We start from the raw sequence: 18137 nt of genomic DNA on the forward strand, positions 1-18137 counted from the left end.
GTTTATGATACGTCTTATTACAGAAATGGCTAGATTTATGCACTGTGTAAACACAGAAACTGTGTTGTAAGTAAATCCAATTTGGAATTATTTTTAAATAATTTTATGTCATGCAGTCCTCCTTCAGGTAGCACATATACAGTAGATGCTGAGCCCTGAAATCAAATCTATAATAAGCAGGAGAGAAAATCAAGACCCACCACTATCAAATCTGCATGGTGACAGAAAAGAGAGCAGCTCCAATTCTTATACTCTCTCTTCCAATTTAAATAATTACAATGTGTGTACAATATTCTGCCTTTCCTCCGGTAAATATTGTCAAATTTCTTCCTGCCAGCACCGAGGAGGACAAGAATTTGAAGCTAAAATCTCCTAGAAAAACATTCTTATCCCCATTATAAAAATGGGAGTTCAAAACAAATTTTAACAGAGAGTTAACAACCATTAATTTGCAGATATAAAGCAGATTAATCTGCCAAATAATGTATTTCCTAATTACCTGTTTTTTAGTAGCAGGATATTTAACATCTAGTATTAATTCCTTTACTTCAACCTCAACCGTATCTGGAAAGAAAGATAACAAATATAATTTTAAAAAATCATTGAGACAGGAGGTTGTATACTCAAATTCTTCCCCTCATAAATGACAGAGAACAGAATATTATTTGCTTAAGGCCGAATACCTTACAACCAGCTACTTCTGACTGGTATAAACTTAAAATTCCTGGTTTTTCTGTTGTGTCACAGGACGTCACAGATGACCGTCATCTGTTTGCACTGCAGACAAGTCAGGATATGCTCCAATCCGATTAACACCAAGTAAAATAATCTGTGTTCCTTCTAATCCTCTTATCTCAAGTGGTTGGTTAAAATGTGTTTCTCAAGCATCTTGACTGCTTTGAGAAGTTAGCTTCCCCATCTTCACAACAACCTCCAGGGCGATTCACTACACTGAAGCCATAGAACTGTGATCAAAACTACCACAAAGACTGGCACAGAAAAGTAAGAAAATAGAGTAAGGCAAGTGAACTCTTGAGAAAGAAATTCACTGATAACTGATGGTTCAACATACCAGTCATACTTCCATAATGTAGACTTATATTATTATTATATTAGATTTTTATCCCATCTTTATTATTTTATAAGTCGCTCAAGGCAGCGAACATACATAATACAGGTAGTCCTCGGCTTAAAACCACAATAGAGCCCACATTTCCATTACTAATCAAAACAGTTAAATAAGTTTAACTTCCTTGCCACAGTTAAGTGAATCACTGCATTTGTTAAGTTAGTAACACAGTTGTAAAGTGAATCTGGCTTCCTGTTGACTTTGCTTGTCAGAAGATCATTAAAAAGTTATCACAGGACCCCAGAACACTATAACTGTCATAAAGACACACCAGCCACCAAGTATCCCAATTCTGATTACGTGATCATGGGGATGCTACAACAGTCATTAAGTGTGAAAAACGGTCATAAGTCACTTTTTTCAGTACTGCTGTAACTTTGATCACTAAACCAATGGTTGTAAATCAAGGATTATGTGTATTCCCTCCTCCTACTTCCCCCCACAATAAAACCCTTTAAGGTGGGTTTTAGAAACCATGCACTGGTGGAATGCCAACTCGAACATGGAGATATGGAGGCTGGACAGATAGGGAAGGAAAACAGGCCATTACAAAAAAAGACTTGGTGTGCAGCACATGGGTGGAGGCAGGCAGGAAACATGAGAAAGAAACTCAGACTAATTTTGCATTAATTACCCTAGATAGAAGACTGGCAACCAATGCAACTCACGGAGCTAAGGTGTAACATGTGCTGTTCTAGAACACAACTAAAACTTCCAGATTTATTATTTCTTTATTTCTTTATTAAAGTTTTATACTGGCCACCTCCTCAATAAGATGATGCTGGGCGGTTTACAAGTTATATACTGTGTTTCCCCGAAAATAAGACCAGGTCTTATATTAAGTTTTGCTTCAAAAGACGGATTAGGGCCTATTTTCTGGTTAGGTCTTATTTTGGGGAAAATACGGTATTAAATGCACCCATCTGGCTGATAATCTTAACTGGGGCTTATTTTTGGGGTAGGGTTTATATTACGAGCATCCTGAAAAATCATGCTAGGACTTATTTTCTGGTTGGATCTTATTTTCGGGGAAACGGGTTAACAGCTAAAGACTTCTCTTCAAGGGCAGCCCCATGTAAGGTATATTACAGTAGTCCATCTGAGAGGTTACAAAGGCATGAGGGACCATGAGCAGAGGGTCTTGATCCAGAAATAGATCCAGAGATAGGATAGAATAGAATAACGAGTTGGAAGGGACCTTGGAGGTCTTCTAGTCCAACTCCCTGCTTGGGCAGGAAACCCTACACCACTTCAGACAAATGGCTATCCAATCTCTTCTTAAAAACTTCTAGTGTTGGAGCATTCACAATGTCTGGTGGCAAATTGTTCCACTGATTAATTGTTCTAACTGTCAGGAAATTTCTCCTTAGTTCTACTGGTAAGTTGCTTCTCTCCTTGATTAGTTTCCACCCATGTGCCACAAATGTTTGCAACTGGTGCACAACAAAAAGCTGTGCAGTTGCTCTTCAAGATTGCGCACAAGGTCTGGAAACACACATATACAAAACATTCTACCATGGTAACAAACACATTTAAAGCAGTCTATCAAATAACCAATGACTTGATTTTCCTCTGTTGCATTGCCAAAGTAATGTTGAACAAAATGCAATTTAGAAATATTGTAATTTGTAAGATTTAGTATTTAAATATTTGCTAATCATATTGGGAGATTATATAAACATTTCACTGTGCCATTCTAAGGTGACTAACAGTTATCAAAACTGAGTGTCTCGTGCAGGCTGCAATTCTATTTATATGCTGGCTACCACAAAATTAGGCCCAATTGCACAAAGTATTGACGCTTATATGTTTTGCACAGGAGGCACAGCATTTCATTCAACACTAAATTAGGTTCAATCACCTTAAGTAAAACTGTAGTTTTATCATATTCATGACTTTTAAAAAGACACCAGTGTTATGACCTTGAATAGGAACAAATACAAAACCTACCCAAATTTAATGTCTTAGCTTTCAGCAAGGCCGCCAATTTCTTCAATAGATGCATATCCTTTGCTCGCTCACTCTTCTTGTCACTGGAAAATATTGAAAACGTTTACAATTATTTGTCTGCAACAGTACATATGAAACTGTGGTGGAAAAATAATAATTTGTCATTGCACTGATTCCTCTGTCAGTATTACTGAACAAGTCAGGCTATGGCTATGAAATATCAAAAACACCTGTCAGGCTGCCCCCATTTCCTTAGGAAGAAACGGATGCATATGAGGCAGCTGTGAGTTCACATTGTTGTGCATATAATAATGATTTGATCTGTAGATGGAATCCAGTCTCTATATGTGACTGTGTAATGAACCATGACCATTTATTAAACTTATGTGCCTGCCTGACTTTCAATACATCTGGACAGCTCGCCACAATCAAAGAAATTACATAAAATTAATAAAAGATAAATATAAAACATGGCAAGCAGTATGAAGCAAGGGGGCCTTACTCTCCCTCACCAAAGGCTGCTGACGAGAACGGGCCACCCGGATCTTGGGGGACACTCATTCCAGAGGTTTGAAAAAGGGAGTAGACCCCTTTCAAATAACCAATTAAAAAGCAATTGTCATCTGACAACCTCCCTCACCATAGTGCTCTCCAATAGGGCTAGGTTCAATCTGTATTCAGAGAAAATTATATCACTTTTCACTAGATAAGTCAGAGGTGCTACTTAATACAAATGCATATTTCAAGAAATATTATGAGCAAAAGGGTGTAAAAGCAAAATGGTGGTAATTCTATACTATTGTTTTAGTAATTAAAATAGTAATACTATTACAAGGGAGGGGAAATCTGGCTTTTCGGAATGTGCTGTTATTACAAGTGAATTTGCTAGAAAAAAAAATCCTAGTATCTCTCAGAAGTAGAAACTGAGTATGTTAGATTATCCAATATCTGCATATTTTAAAAAAAAAAAACTTTATAATTCATCTCATAATATTGACTTAGTTCAATTATGCAATGTAAAGCTCAAGAAGTCTTACCTCAGAGCTAAATGGAAAGGTACGTGAACTGTTTTTACTGTTCCTGATACTGGATCAACAAGGCAAATCTGATAAGTCTGAGGCTGCCAACCCTGACTTGTTACGCTGTTCAACCCCATTATTTTATAGCCAGGATACAGCAACCTAAATATGGGTTTGATAGATATAATATAAAACATAACAACATAACAATCAACATACACTTTTGTACAAAACTATAGGCTCTAAAATATCAAATGATATTTCAATCTCATAAATAAATAGACTGCACAAATCTCATTATATAGGACAATTCCTGGGTAAATATAGTTTGTCAGTTTGCTTGCAGATTTAAAATTATTATCTCACATCTTTAATTTTTCTGCACTTGTATATGCTTGCATAAAGCAGAAGGTAGCACATAGAACCCTGAATGAAAACATTTTGATGAGCTTAATTTCAATTATTTTTCTGGAGACTATTCTGCCTTACATTTTAAAATCTCCTCCATTACCAAAAATGTTTTACCTGCAGTGTTTTCCTACGTTGAAGGCTCCAACCCTTGGACCTTGTTGGGTACTCCATACTTCCAAAATTCCTCTCCTAGGAGCATAAATCACAAGGAACTGAGCCACTCTGCTTGGTCCCTGAGGGGTACTAGGTGGAGAAAAGTCTATCTTCATAGATTCCCTTTCATGTAGGTCTTCTGCAATCTGAATCCAACCAACCTGTGCATCACGATAGCCTGTGCGTGAAGGATAAATGGGTTAAGGTGCTAGTTGTATTTGAGTATAGTGACTAGTTACATTGCTGGACTAAGAGTGAGGAGACCCAGATTTTAATCCTCCTTTAGACATAGAACACAGAATGGTGACTTTAGACCAGTCTCTCTTAGGCCCTTGACTGGGAAGTTAAAAAAACCACTGGACCACTGTAATAAATTACAATCTATAGTCTGCAAATTGAGAGGTCTTTATCCTGAATGGATTGATTCAGGCTAATAATAATCATATCTGTGTATAAACAAAATATACTGCTCAAAAAAATAAAGGGAACACAAGCAGAAGACATCCGAGATCTGAATGAATGAAATAGCCTTATTAAATACTTTGTTCTTTACATACAGTAGTTTATACACTGCTCAAACAACTAAAGGGAACACAAAACTACTATATGTAACGAACAAAGTATTTAATAAGGCTATTTCATTCATTCAGATCTCGGATGTCTTCTGCTTGTGTTCCCTTTATTTTTTTGAGCAGTGTATATGAGAATTCAATACTACACTGCAATGTTACTATTCCAGAGCTGATCTGTACACTTCACAGTCTTTTGTAAATCTGAATATCTGATATTTTAAACACCAACATTCATTATTTTAAATTCATACTTAAAACTGAAATAAAAATTCTCTCTCAAATGGATAAGTGACCATTGTTTAACCCCTCCAACTTATTAAAAGATGCTAAAAGGTACCTTTCCACATACGAACAGAAAGACCTCTTGCAACATCCAATAGAAGAATCCTTCCAAAATCATCAGTAATTGCTGCTAATGAATTACAAGGTGACAAACATATCCTTTCTCCATGTCGACGAGAATCTGGGATTCCAAACCTACAGTTAAATAAAACCAAATCTAGAAAACAATCTCTAAATTTGGCTCCCCGATTACTAAATAAAGTAATGTGTTTTACAAAATCAGTAAATATATGGTTGTGTGTTATTTTAATTCATTCTGGACTAATTTTTGTAGAAAATCACTTTTCTTCAACCAAGGTATATTGTATTACACTCAATCCAATACAAACAATTATTTCGTATTTGGATGATTCTTTCAAAGTACAGAAGTTTTAACAATATTACTATTTCATAATTATTAGCAGTAAACTAAAATTTCAAGAACCCTTAACAATTATAGAAAAGCTCTAATTTAGAAAATTTACTGCATTTCACATGCCACAATATGAAAGAGTTCATATAACTGTTAATATTTGGTAATTCACAAAACACAATTTGGTGCCTTAAAGGTTAATCAATTTTACTATTTCATGAACTTTTGTGGCATCACACCTAAAACAGTTATGAAGCACAGAGTGCTGTATGTCTTTTGGGTTGTTTCTGTTGATAGTTCTGTTGTGAAATATCACAGCTACCCAGGGGTGAAATGCTCCCGGTTCGGACCGGATCACACGATCCGGTAGCGATGGCGGAGGGTGGTTTGGAGAACCGATAGCAAAAATCCCCCCCCCCCATGAGCAGCTGACCTGCGCAATCATCAGAGGCTTTTTTAAATTATTTTTAAAAGCAATTTTTCTACAACCTCTTCAGCCAAAAAAATGCTTTTAAAAGTAAAAAAAAAGCTTCTGATGATCCCGCGGCTCAGCTGGGATTGTCAGAGGCTTTTAAAAGCATTTTTTTTACAACCTCTTCGGCTGAAGAGGTTGTAGAAAAAATGGTTTTAAAAGTAAAAAAAAAAAGTTGGCCACGCCCACCCAGTCACATTACCCACCACCACCACCAAGCCACGCCCACAGAACCGGTAATAACAAATTTTACATTTCACCATTGCAGCTACCTCTTTGTAAATAAATGTAATTGCATTTGCCTCAGCAACTGGCAACCCCCAAAACCTAAAGAGGGCCCAGCTGGTTTATATTTGGGTTGGGAAACACCTTGGAGTTTCAGGGTTGACGACTTGCTTGGGAAAGAACAGCAACTATTTATGGGCAGTGTTATCTTTCAAAGTCAAATTATAGGCTTATGGAAATTTGGAGGTTTGGGTTAGAATTCCAAGGCAATCAAATAGGGGCAGGTGCAAAACATGCAAAACAAACAATACATACATTTCTGTTGAACTATAATCCTAGCTTCTTTGGCTTTTTTTTAGACACTATGATCTGTAAACCTAATTAATGGTTTAAGCCTTTGAGAACCCAACCAAATGTACTTTACTCAAAACCAACTGTCTTTAGGATAATGTTTATTTCTGAGTCCAGGAAGAGGCTTTTTTTCTGTTTACCAAACTTATCCAGAGCTCACAATTCTTCTACACAAAAAATTAAATTTTGTTACACTAAAATTTAATTGCCATTCCAATGAAAGTGCAACAATATAAGAATCCCATATACTCCCAGAGTAAAGAGCAAAATGCTAGCTTCAGTCAATCTATTGCTACATAGGAAGAATCTCTTCAAGATAAATAGCTGCAGCAGGAGGAAAATAGAAACATCTTTATTGTGCACTAAACTGCACAATATATTTGTAGTCTGCCTATATGGTTATGGCTCAAGCATCCTCAGGGAATAATGGCAACACTGGAAATGAGATTATCTCATAATCTCTCTGGAAAAAGTAGCTTAAAAGACTTGCCTCACAGGTAAAGGAGTTGCAGGTTCAACCTTGGGTTTCTGCTTTTGCACAGGCTCTTCTTCCTGTTTGTTTTTCCAGCCAAGCCAGCCACTTCAATGCAAAGATTAAAATATCAATGCTTCACTTTAAAGGAAACACACAAAAGGAATAAATTGACTGCATCTTCCATCTATTATACATTACCTAGCAGCATTAAAGAATGCAGATGTCAGCTTACTTGCAACCGTGAAAGCAACATGAGACAATAATGGCTGTGAACTGCCCTAAAGAGAAGATAAAAATGCTGTTGTTTATAAATAGTGAAAAATAATTGATTCTTTTTTATTAACCTTAAGTTCTGAGAACCTTGTTTACAGAAATAAAACAGTCTGTGAGGTATAACTAACTTTCATCCTGCATCATCTGCTAAACTATATCATTTCAGAATAAGAAATTAACCTTTGTTTGCATTTTTTGATAATGTTCTAACTATACAGTAAAAGGTTTGAGAGCTTCCAATTTTGCAGGCTTAAAAATGTAGCATTTTTGCCAAAAGTATATGGTGTCAATGTTGTTATTTTCTTTTCTTTACAAATTATTATTATTCATTTAACAGGAAAGAATTATACCAAGTAACTAATAGTGATTGTTACAGAATATAAACTCATATTATCAACTATTAACAATTCCCTATATATAATAAGCATACTGTGTAAGAGAAATACACAGAATAGGAAAAGGAAGCCCCACATAAAAATAACATTATTAAATAATATGCTCAACTCTTTCAAAATTTCCTAGCATAAAAATCTTGTGCTAACATAATTGACCAGAGGCAGAAGACATAATAGGGGTAGAAGTGTAAATTTCTGCAAAAGATAAGAGAAGACCATAGCAAGATCCATGAATTATGGTGTGCCATAGCAGCGTTCGCTTTGAGGCCCATCAACCACATATAAAACAGTATTTCAGAAAGTCAGATATTAATTGGCAAAATATACACCGATCCCCATAATTTATTTTAATAGGGATCACTTTCTTTCTTAAAGTAAGAACTTTTACACAAATCTATGTAAAATTCAGTTCTAGAGGTAGTGATAAACTATAGGTAGTTCTTGAGTTATGACAGGAATTAGGATTGCCATCAGTAAGTGATGTGGTTGTAAAGCATGATATCAAATGACTGCATCAGTAGTGGGTTTCAATTTCATTTGCTACCCTTTTGCTCGTCGGCGTACTCGCACGCGCGACACTTCTGCACATGCGCAGAGATGTCCGGGCGGGGGAACAGAGCCTCCTGCCGCAGCGGCTACCAGTTCGCCCGATTCAGGGCAAACTGGTAACAACCCACCACTGGATTGCATTATTGGCACTGACCTTAACGGGTTGTTAAACACAAAGCAGATGGAGTCCCAAATAAGAAGCAGGGGGTGGGTGTTTCAGGGGATTGAGGGAGGCCCAGGGAAGCCCAGCATAGTGTGGAGTAGAGGGAGAAGAGGGAGCAGGAAATGTGTATATAAGCACAGGAAGACACAAGGTGCATGCATGTGTTTGTGCAAACACAAGGAGGCCGAGGGAAGGCGGGTGCTAATGGATGTGTTCCTCTGTGCAGAGAAGCCCAAGGAAGGCACAGTGAATGTGAGTGAAGAAAACTGAGGGGAGGGGGGGACTTACTGGAATGACTTGTGACCTTCCCTGCTGGATTCTCAATTGATTATGCTTGTGGAAAGCCAACACAAAAAGTCAGCAATAGCAATCACATAACCACAGATGCAGGTCACATTTACCACTGCAACCAGGTAAATGTGAGCTGGTTGCCAAGAATCCTAACTTAGTTCACTACAACAGCCAGAATTTAAGAACAGTAAATCCCTTCATTCGGTGCCATCCGAACTTTGAACAATCACTAAATAAATGGTCATAATTCCAGGACTACCTGTAAGCTAATTAGACTATAGATGACTAAAGAGGACTCATCAAATCTCAACATAATTTCTGCCTTTCCCATTCAAAAACTTCATTGAAACTAAGACTATTCGTTAAAAATTCAGCTCTGAAACCTTAACAACAACTTCTTCCTTGCAGTTCTGTTGGAAAGGACAGAGGGTAGGTTCCAAAGCTTTATGCTTCAGATTTAGCATAATATTTCAAATGTAGTCAATTCCATCCACCGGAAAGAATTTTTATTAATTTATCAAAGATATATCCAGGACGCTTTATGAACTACTGTAGCAGAGTTTTTAAAAAGACATTACTCTGGTTTCCCTTTTTCATTTAAAAAAACAGGAATGTGAATTTCCGATTTGTAGGTAGTGAGGCATAATCATATATTATGGGTACAATATATATTCTGCATAAGAATCTTACAAAAGTTGCTTAGGCAGGAAAACATACGCTAAGCATGAAAGGAGGTTTAAAAAGTTTTTTAAAGTTCTGTAGTTGACACCTGATGACTGCATCCATATAGTTTTCTTGGCAGCTATACAAAGGTTGTTTGATATTGCCTTCTTCTAGGAAATATTTCTCAATCTACCCTACAGATATGAATTTCCAAGCATGCCTCTGACTGTTATCCAAGCCCAAACCTGACATTAACCAAGATTGAGTAGATACTGCCCCCTGCTGTGGCCCTCTGGGCAAATTTCTTACCTGAGAACTTTGTGTTCAGTACTAGAGCAATGTCCATTAAATTCTACCCTACAGAAATTCTTTGTTTTTTTTTCCCTCCAAAAATTCATGTTAGTTACCTTTGGAGAAGGGGAAGGCACAAGAGGGTTTGGTTTCTGCAATTGTTGAATATTTGGAAGATTGTAATGTGAACTAGGTCACCAAACCAGTAGATCCTGATCGACAATAATATCATTAGGCAGGTGAAAGTTTCTTTAATTAAAAAGTAAGCTGCTCTTAGTTTCATTTTCCATTAGCAGCAAAGCAAAATAACTCAGAACAGAATCACAGGAAAAGAAGTGGGTCTTTTATCCAGCCCATTGCACTTTACACCTACTGGCTAAGCAAGTTCTTTACCTCAAGGGCATAGAAGAATCCAGTGAAAGGATTAGACCCCACAGTAATATACTGAGACATAGCAGGAGGATTATTCTTTATAGCTGCATTAAATCCGCCAATAGTGGAAGCAGTCTTCATCTGATCAAAAGGTGATAAAGTCATGATACCTATATGAGATAATGAAAATAAAGCTCTGAAAAAGAAGTTTCTAAAATCCTAATATCTGTTCTGGAATTGATCCAAATAAGTTCAAAATTAAGGATTCTTTTAATTCTATACAGTTACTATACAATTAAAAGTGTGCTATGTTGAAGCAGGCGCTTCATTAATATAGCAAAAGCAAGACACATTCTTCATAATTTTTTGAAGGTTTTCAAAGTTAAAAACTATATTATAAAGATCAATTTTGTCCCATTGAATCTGGCTTAGCAAGAAAGAGTTGCAGATTCTGAATTCCAAATTATTCATATATTGTTTTAAAAAAATAGTATCAGGATTAATCCAGAATGACTTCACATAATTTTATTTGGAGTACAGGTTGTCCTCAACTTACAATTACAATTGAGCCCAACATTTGTGTTGCTAAGTGAATCATTTGTAAAGTGAATTTGCCCCATTTTACAACTTTTCTGCCACAGCTGTTAAATGAATCATTGCAGTTGTTAAATTAGTGTCATGGTTGTTAAACGAATCTGGCTTCCTCCTTGATTTTGCTTGTAAGAAAGTCGCAAAAGGGGATCGATCACACGACCCTGGGACACTGCAATTGTCATAAGTATGAATCAGTTGCCAAGTGCCTGAACTTTGATCATATGACTATGGGGGGGGGATGCTGCAATGGTCATGTGAAAAATGGTCATGTGACTTTTTTCAGTGGTGTTGTAACTTTGAATGGTCACTAAATGAACTGTTGTAAGTCAAGGACATATAAATATATTATTAAAAAACAAAAATGAAAACAAAACTTTAAAACATTATTAAAATATTACATTTGTACACAGTTAAAATGATAAAACACTTTAAAAAATTAAAAGGCCTTATCAGGTACTGTTAAGTTGATCTTGATCCTGCTAGCCATTTACAAAGGCTTTAAGACCTGGCTGTGTTCCAAAGCATGTGGTTGGAAGGACAGCCTGTGATGTGTTGATTAATTGACGTAATAAAAAATGTACCTCTCCAGAACAATGATTTATAAATTCTGAAGTCCAGACCAAGGTCAATGACAACTCCATCCTATCAGCAATGTGTTACTGAACTGTTATAAATATTATAAGGATATTGTAATGAAACTAGGGAAAGGTATCATTTTTCAACCAGTAGGCCACATCTTGCCTTCATATTCTCCCTCCAGGAATGATATCATGGTGATATCATATCATGAGATTTGCAAGGGGGGGGGGCATTTTTGAAATTTTAACTTAAATCAGTTTGTTTTCCTTAAGACCCAAACACACACAAAAAAACCCATTTAGTTCCTAGGAAACACTTAGATTTATAGTGGATGAAATGGATGACTTCCCTAAGATCAAGGCTTGAGGCACCCACGTCATGGCTTAATCATTTATACCTGACCATCTTTCAGTCCTAATTATTTGGAAGTTATAAGCAAATCAGCTGGAAGGCTGCATGCAATTTACTGAATCTTTATTCCAGCCAAAGGTCAGAGATAGAATAACTAATAAATAAATAAAAAAGTAAAGTAAAAGCAATAGCACTTAAACATATATACCACTTCATACTTCTTTATAAACCTCTACTGTTTACAGTGTCAGCATATTGCACCCAACAATCTTGGTCCTCATTTTACCAACCTCGGAAGGATGGAAGGCTGAGTCAACCTTGAGCCGGTAAGAATCAAGCTGCCAAACTGCTGGCAGCCAGCAGCCAGCAGAAGTAGCTTGCAGTACAATATTGCATTCTAACCACTGCACCACCACGGCTCTAATACAGATCATTGTAATAGCTGATAACAAAAATATATTAAACTGTGGGAGACCTTTTACTAATAGATGCCAAATTTTCAGGGCTCGTGCATAACATTTTGCTGTTATAAATGATTTACAATCTGAAAAAAGGATGAAAATATATTGTCAGATTGCCCAGGATACTGATGTAAAAGAGGTAGGATATAGGCCCGTGATGGCGAACCTATGGCACGCGTGCCACAAGTGGCACACGGAGCCATATTAGTGGGCACGCCAGCTCAGCTCTGGGGTGCATGCGCGCGCCGGCCAGCTGATTTTCAGGCCTTCTGGGCCCACCAGAAGTAGGGAAACAGGCTGTTTCCTGCCTCTGGAGGGCCGGGGGGGTGGGGAAGGCCCATTTTTCTTTCTTACCTGGCTCCAGATCCTCTCTATTTATCTGGGAAGGGCGAAAACAGCCTTTCCCACCCCCTTGGAGGCCCTATGGAGGCTGAAAGGCCCATTTCCCGACTCCCGGTAGGACAGGAAGTGACGATTTTTCCTGTCCCTAGCCTCCAGAGACTCCTAGAGAGGCTCCTACAGACTCCTAGAGAGGCTCCTACAGACTCCTAGAGAGGTTCTGGAGGCTGGGGACAGCAAAAAATGTCACTTCCTGTCCCAGCGAGAGTTGGGAAATGGGCACTTTCAGCCTCGTAGGGCCTCCAAGGGAGTGGGAAAGGCTGTTTTCTCCCTTCCCAGATACACAGAGAGGATCTGGAACCAGGTAAGAAAGAAAAATGGGCCTACCAGGCCATCATGTGCCAGGAGCGGGGGGGAGGGCTTGCACACGCATACGCGTGGGCACGTGCGTGCGCGACCCTCCCCCACCCCCCCCTCTCCTGGCACGCGATGGCAAAAAGGTTAGCCATCACTGATATAGACATTATAAACACAACTAGAACAAATCAGCATGTGTTGAACCATTTCAACATCCCAATTCCACACAAACATGTTTCTCAGCTGGGATTTTATAGAAACTTCCTTGTAGTAATACCAAACACAAAATATTATGTCTTGCCCAAAAGAAAGCTTTCCTTAGTTTGGGGGATATCAATGAAGTGAGGTGATTGGCTATTCCCCAAACCCATTTGTCACCCAAGTTCTATTTCTTTATGACAAGTTACAGTATTTACTTCTGCCTGAAATGTAATGTCATTAAATCTTTTGAGAAGATGTGTTTGATACAATCATGGCCCAAGGCTTGTAGTAACTTTGATGATAAACCCACAAGTGATTAGGGATATTTTTTATGACATTGTTCCAACTTAAGGGGCAATATTACTACATTCGTGTTGGGAGCACTGAAGCACTTGCAGGTTGAGAGGATTAGCTGGTGACATCACGGTTGCCCGAGGGACGCCCATGGGGGCTCCTTTCATGTCCCCATTAAGTTGCCCACCAAAATGGTCTCACCACGGACATCTTGCCATGGGACAATTCGCTGCAGGACAAGAGTTATACTAATATCAAAGAAATGGTAGAATAGAATAATTAAGGAAAGGATGCAAAAGCAGGGACAGAATGAAATGTGAATGGCAAAAATTAAAATATTTTTTTATTTATTTTAAATAATTAAATTTTTAAATTATCCTGTGACGAATTGTCCCACTGCAAGTTGGCCGTGATGATTGTCCTGTGGCGAATTGTCTATGTGAGTTTTCCATAGCGAGTTGGTTGTGGTGAGTTGGCAGCAGCAAGTTGGCTGTGGCAAGTTGTCCCATTCCACTATCACAGTAGACCACTTTCTAACTGCTGGGTTGACAGGAGTTGGAGCAGGTGACGGGAGCTCACCCCATCACATGGCCACAGATTTTCAAACATGAGCCTGCCAATAGTCAGCCCTGCCTCCTAACTACACTCCTATCAATCATTATTAATGGGAGAAGTCCCACTGGCCCTTCAGCCAGGATCAATGTCCATGCTCCAATTTTAGGCATCCCTGTTTCTAGTCTGAGAAGTGCATTGGCTACCTTCTGGGAGCTGCTGGTATAGATCTTAGAAATATAGTTTGGGGCACTTCAGCACTTCCACCTGGCTTCATACAGTACCTGGGCTAAAGTTTTAGCTTAAAACAGTTTCAAAGCAGTCAGTATTAATTCATCTTCTTTGATAAAATAGAATTATTTGATGGGATTTGTAGATCTCAATGCTGTCTGAGAGAAGTCTATCTGCAGATTATCAATCTTTGCTTTAAACTCTCTCTCCAGTACAATATACATGATTTTTAAAAGGTAATTCATGGTGAATAAGGATTACAATAGCATGGGCCCGGGGTACTTGCAGGACTACCTCCTACCGGCCTCCCACCGCCCAGTGCGCTCACATAGGACTGCCCTCCTCTGGGTCCCATCGGCCAGACAGTGTCGGCTGGCGGCTCCCAGGATGAGGGCATTCTCTTGGTTGCACTGACCCTCTGGAATGGTTTACCCACTGGGCTCTGGACGGCCCCCAACCTCTGCACCTTCCGCACCTAAAGACATGGCTCTTTCAGCAAATTCCCTGATCTGCCGTGCTTTTTAATTTGGGGGATTTGGGATTTTTAAATCGTATTTTAACATTTTAATTCTATTTATTGTTGGGTTGTTTTATTCTGTGAGCCGCCCCGAGTCCCTGGGGAGACGGGCAGCATATAAATATGACAATCAACCAACCAATCAATCAATCAATCAATAAAATTCAGTAAGGATGATCAATGTAATACTTACCAACACTAACATGATCAACAATAGTATCCACATCCTGCAAACCCCATTTCTTATAGGCTAGTGGAGGTGGCTGAACATTTTCATTGCCTGCAGCTGTAGCTGGCCAATTGATTAGAGATAAATCAGAAAGAATAGTTATTTTTAAAAGGTTTAACATGGATTGGTCAACACATAATATATTACAAAAATATTTTTAATTGTAAAGTATAGAATAAATTGCACTGTTTATATTACGAGTGCCAGTTTGGTGTATAGGTAATTTTTGGGTTACAATAGCAATTGGAACCAGGAATTTCATTACTAAGCAAATAGTTGTAAAGCACCAAATCATGTGACTACATTGCTTAACTATGGCAATTCCAAAAGTCCTGGTTGCCATTATTACTTCATGACTTCAGATGATCACAATTTCAAACTTCCTGGTGGCTTCCCCCTTGACTGCTTGCAGGAAACTGGCAGGAAACGTCAGAAATCATGATCACATGACCATGGGGGCACTACTATGACATGATCACGAGCCAAGTACCAAGTATCTGGATTCCAATGATATGACCATGGAGACACAATGATTGCTGGAATTCTTAAGACCCATCATAATCCCCTCATTTAGGGTCACTGAATTGACACTGAACGAATGATAGTAACCCAAGAATTACCTGTAATTAAAGGCTCTGGGCTAGAAACTGGGAGAGCACAAGTTTTAATCCATATAAATGCCAGCTGACGAGTTTGGGCCAGTCACTCTGTCAGCCCTAGGTAGAAAGCAATGGCAAACCACTTCTGAAATGTTGCTAAGAAAACTGCAAAGACTTGCCCCTAGAATCACCAGGAATCAAGACTGAATTGAAAGCCTAAAAAACCTATATTAAAGAAAGAAAAGCTACTAAAACTGAAGTCCTACATATAACTTGCTTATGAGTACAGTAAGTCCTACTGATCTCAACAGACCTACTTCCATGTAGACATACATACAACTCTAGCACACTAAATGAGTAATCAATATTAAAATCCTTGCTCAACTACAACATTTAGTTGATAGCCTTTAGAAATCCACAGGAGTTTTGCAAGGATGTGGGTTGCTACCATAATAGCTAGCTTAAACGTTATAAATGTATTGGTATGTTTCTTTTTCCCCCTGCAAACTATCTAGAGATATGTGAACATTATTAAGCCCTCTTACTTTTTTAGAAAATACAGCAATTAAAAAGGAATTTATCTAGTTCATACCAGCACACTATTCAGGTATTAACATACAAAAAGTGTGAGTTTAAGAAATAAATAAATGATCTGATCTTGCATGATTTGGAAAAATTCATTTCTGGTACCTGGCACAATCATACGCCAGTATGTCAAAAACGTATAAAGTCAAAACTCTTCTGAAATTTCACACAAGAATTATTAGAACACTCACATACACACATAAACACACATTGTATATTAAATCAAGCTTGTATTAAACTTAGGGGTTTTATAGGACTAAGGGTTTCACAAGCAGTACATTGCTATGCCCTGAACAAACTGTATGATAGAAAAGTAAAACTATGTCCTTTTATAGCAAGTATTGCTAAGAAAGAAACTATTTTAAAAAGGGTGGACATACCCCTGGCTACTTGATTTCGACAAGCCCGGAGAGACTGAAATAAGCTAAAACCGTCAATTGTCACAATTGCTGAAGGATATAGGATGCTCAGTTCCTCATTCTAAATAAAAAGAAAGATAATAATCACTTCAAGACAAAAACAATATATATGCAAGTACCCACATATGCTATCCTGATTGCTTGTTTACTGTTTCTACAGAAGCACTAAATCCCCACCCAGAGAGGCAGTCTATGGACATTGCTGCATCAGCATCAATATCTGACTTTAGCTATTGCGAGAGCACAAATAGCTGCTGGAATTAATATAAATTTTATACAGAACAATTCTCAAATATTTTGGTGAGGCATAGAATATAAGATATCACTGATGCTGTCCTTAGCTCAGCAAGCAAATAGTCAGTGGAACACTATTGTATATCTCTTGTGTCAACTATACGGCCTGAGTTTAATTCACATTCCTGCAAGTAAATTAACACCACAAAATGCGCTGCCAATGCTGAACAACAACTTATATTTGCAAATATAAGCATACCTATCCATACATATTTGTAAAAGCAAGCTTGACTTCAGAAATATTTGCACAGGAGAGAATATTTAATTTTGTTACAATTTCAATACTTTGTGCATCTATTTTAATACCTGTTCTGTTACTCCAGGATGGCGTGGAATCTCATAAGTTCTACATTTCAGCTGCAGGACAGGGTCTTCATTTAAAAGCTGTGCCAGAAGTAATACTCCACTCTTTAAAAAATGAAAACATAGCAACATGTACATTAATACATTTTATAGGAAGAAAATTCAAAATATTTCCTGTTGTAATTCAGTGATATTAGCTCACACATCAAACCCTGTATGCTTTATAATTAATAGTTTTAGCTTTTTATTTGTATGTGTTTTGTTTTGAGCAAGTGGTTGTTGTTGTTTTTAATTCTTTGAGCCATTCATAGTCATGTAGAGTCATGATGTGCAGCTCTATAAATTGAATGAATAAATGAATATTGTTTTGAAGGGTGCTGATTGTTCCATTTTGTTTTTCACCTCCTTTATGAACTTGAATAGTTACATATTTATGCCTGCTATCAAGATACAATTTGTTTGTTCAATCAATGACCAGCAACATAAAATAATAAAAAGGAAAATAAACAATAACAATTACAATTAGGATTGACAGTGAGAAATAGCTGCAATTATATAATGGCAACTGTAAAATAAATCAAATTTGGTATACTCTGAACCCTCAAAGAATCAGAGCAAGATCAGAAGATGTGGTGAGACCTGGCCCATAGAATCACCAAGAGTTCGACACGACTGAATGGGTAACATCATCATCATTTACCCAGCATTAATAAATCTAATATAATAAAACTATACACTAAAATATATGCTCTCTAACTGTGAATCTTTCCATAGACTTGCATGA

At 37.6% G+C, this 18137-nt stretch overlaps 1 protein-coding gene across 1 annotated transcript in view; it reads right to left on the minus strand.

The window, feature by feature from the left end:
* Positions 1-18137, minus strand: part of RAB3GAP2 (RAB3 GTPase activating non-catalytic protein subunit 2) — a 55845-nt gene that overhangs the window by 24143 nt on the left and 13565 nt on the right. The window contains exons 7-17 of the mRNA XM_070932399.1: positions 17357-17458; positions 16718-16817; positions 15118-15216; positions 10470-10618; positions 7650-7729; positions 7467-7556; positions 5572-5711; positions 4624-4840; positions 4117-4260; positions 3080-3162; positions 500-564 (exon numbers count right to left, since the gene is read on the minus strand). Of these exons, the coding sequence (XP_070788500.1) occupies positions 500-564; positions 3080-3162; positions 4117-4260; positions 4624-4840; positions 5572-5711; positions 7467-7556; positions 7650-7729; positions 10470-10618; positions 15118-15216; positions 16718-16817; positions 17357-17458 (1269 nt within the window). The remainder of the gene's footprint in view (positions 1-499; positions 565-3079; positions 3163-4116; positions 4261-4623; positions 4841-5571; positions 5712-7466; positions 7557-7649; positions 7730-10469; positions 10619-15117; positions 15217-16717; positions 16818-17356; positions 17459-18137) is intronic.

This window comes from Pituophis catenifer, unplaced genomic scaffold (assembly GCF_029215685.1).
Source record: "Pituophis catenifer annectens isolate HBS135680 unplaced genomic scaffold, rPitCat1.0.hap2 SCAF_1, whole genome shotgun sequence".
Taxonomy (NCBI): Eukaryota; Metazoa; Chordata; class Lepidosauria; order Squamata; family Colubridae; genus Pituophis; species Pituophis catenifer.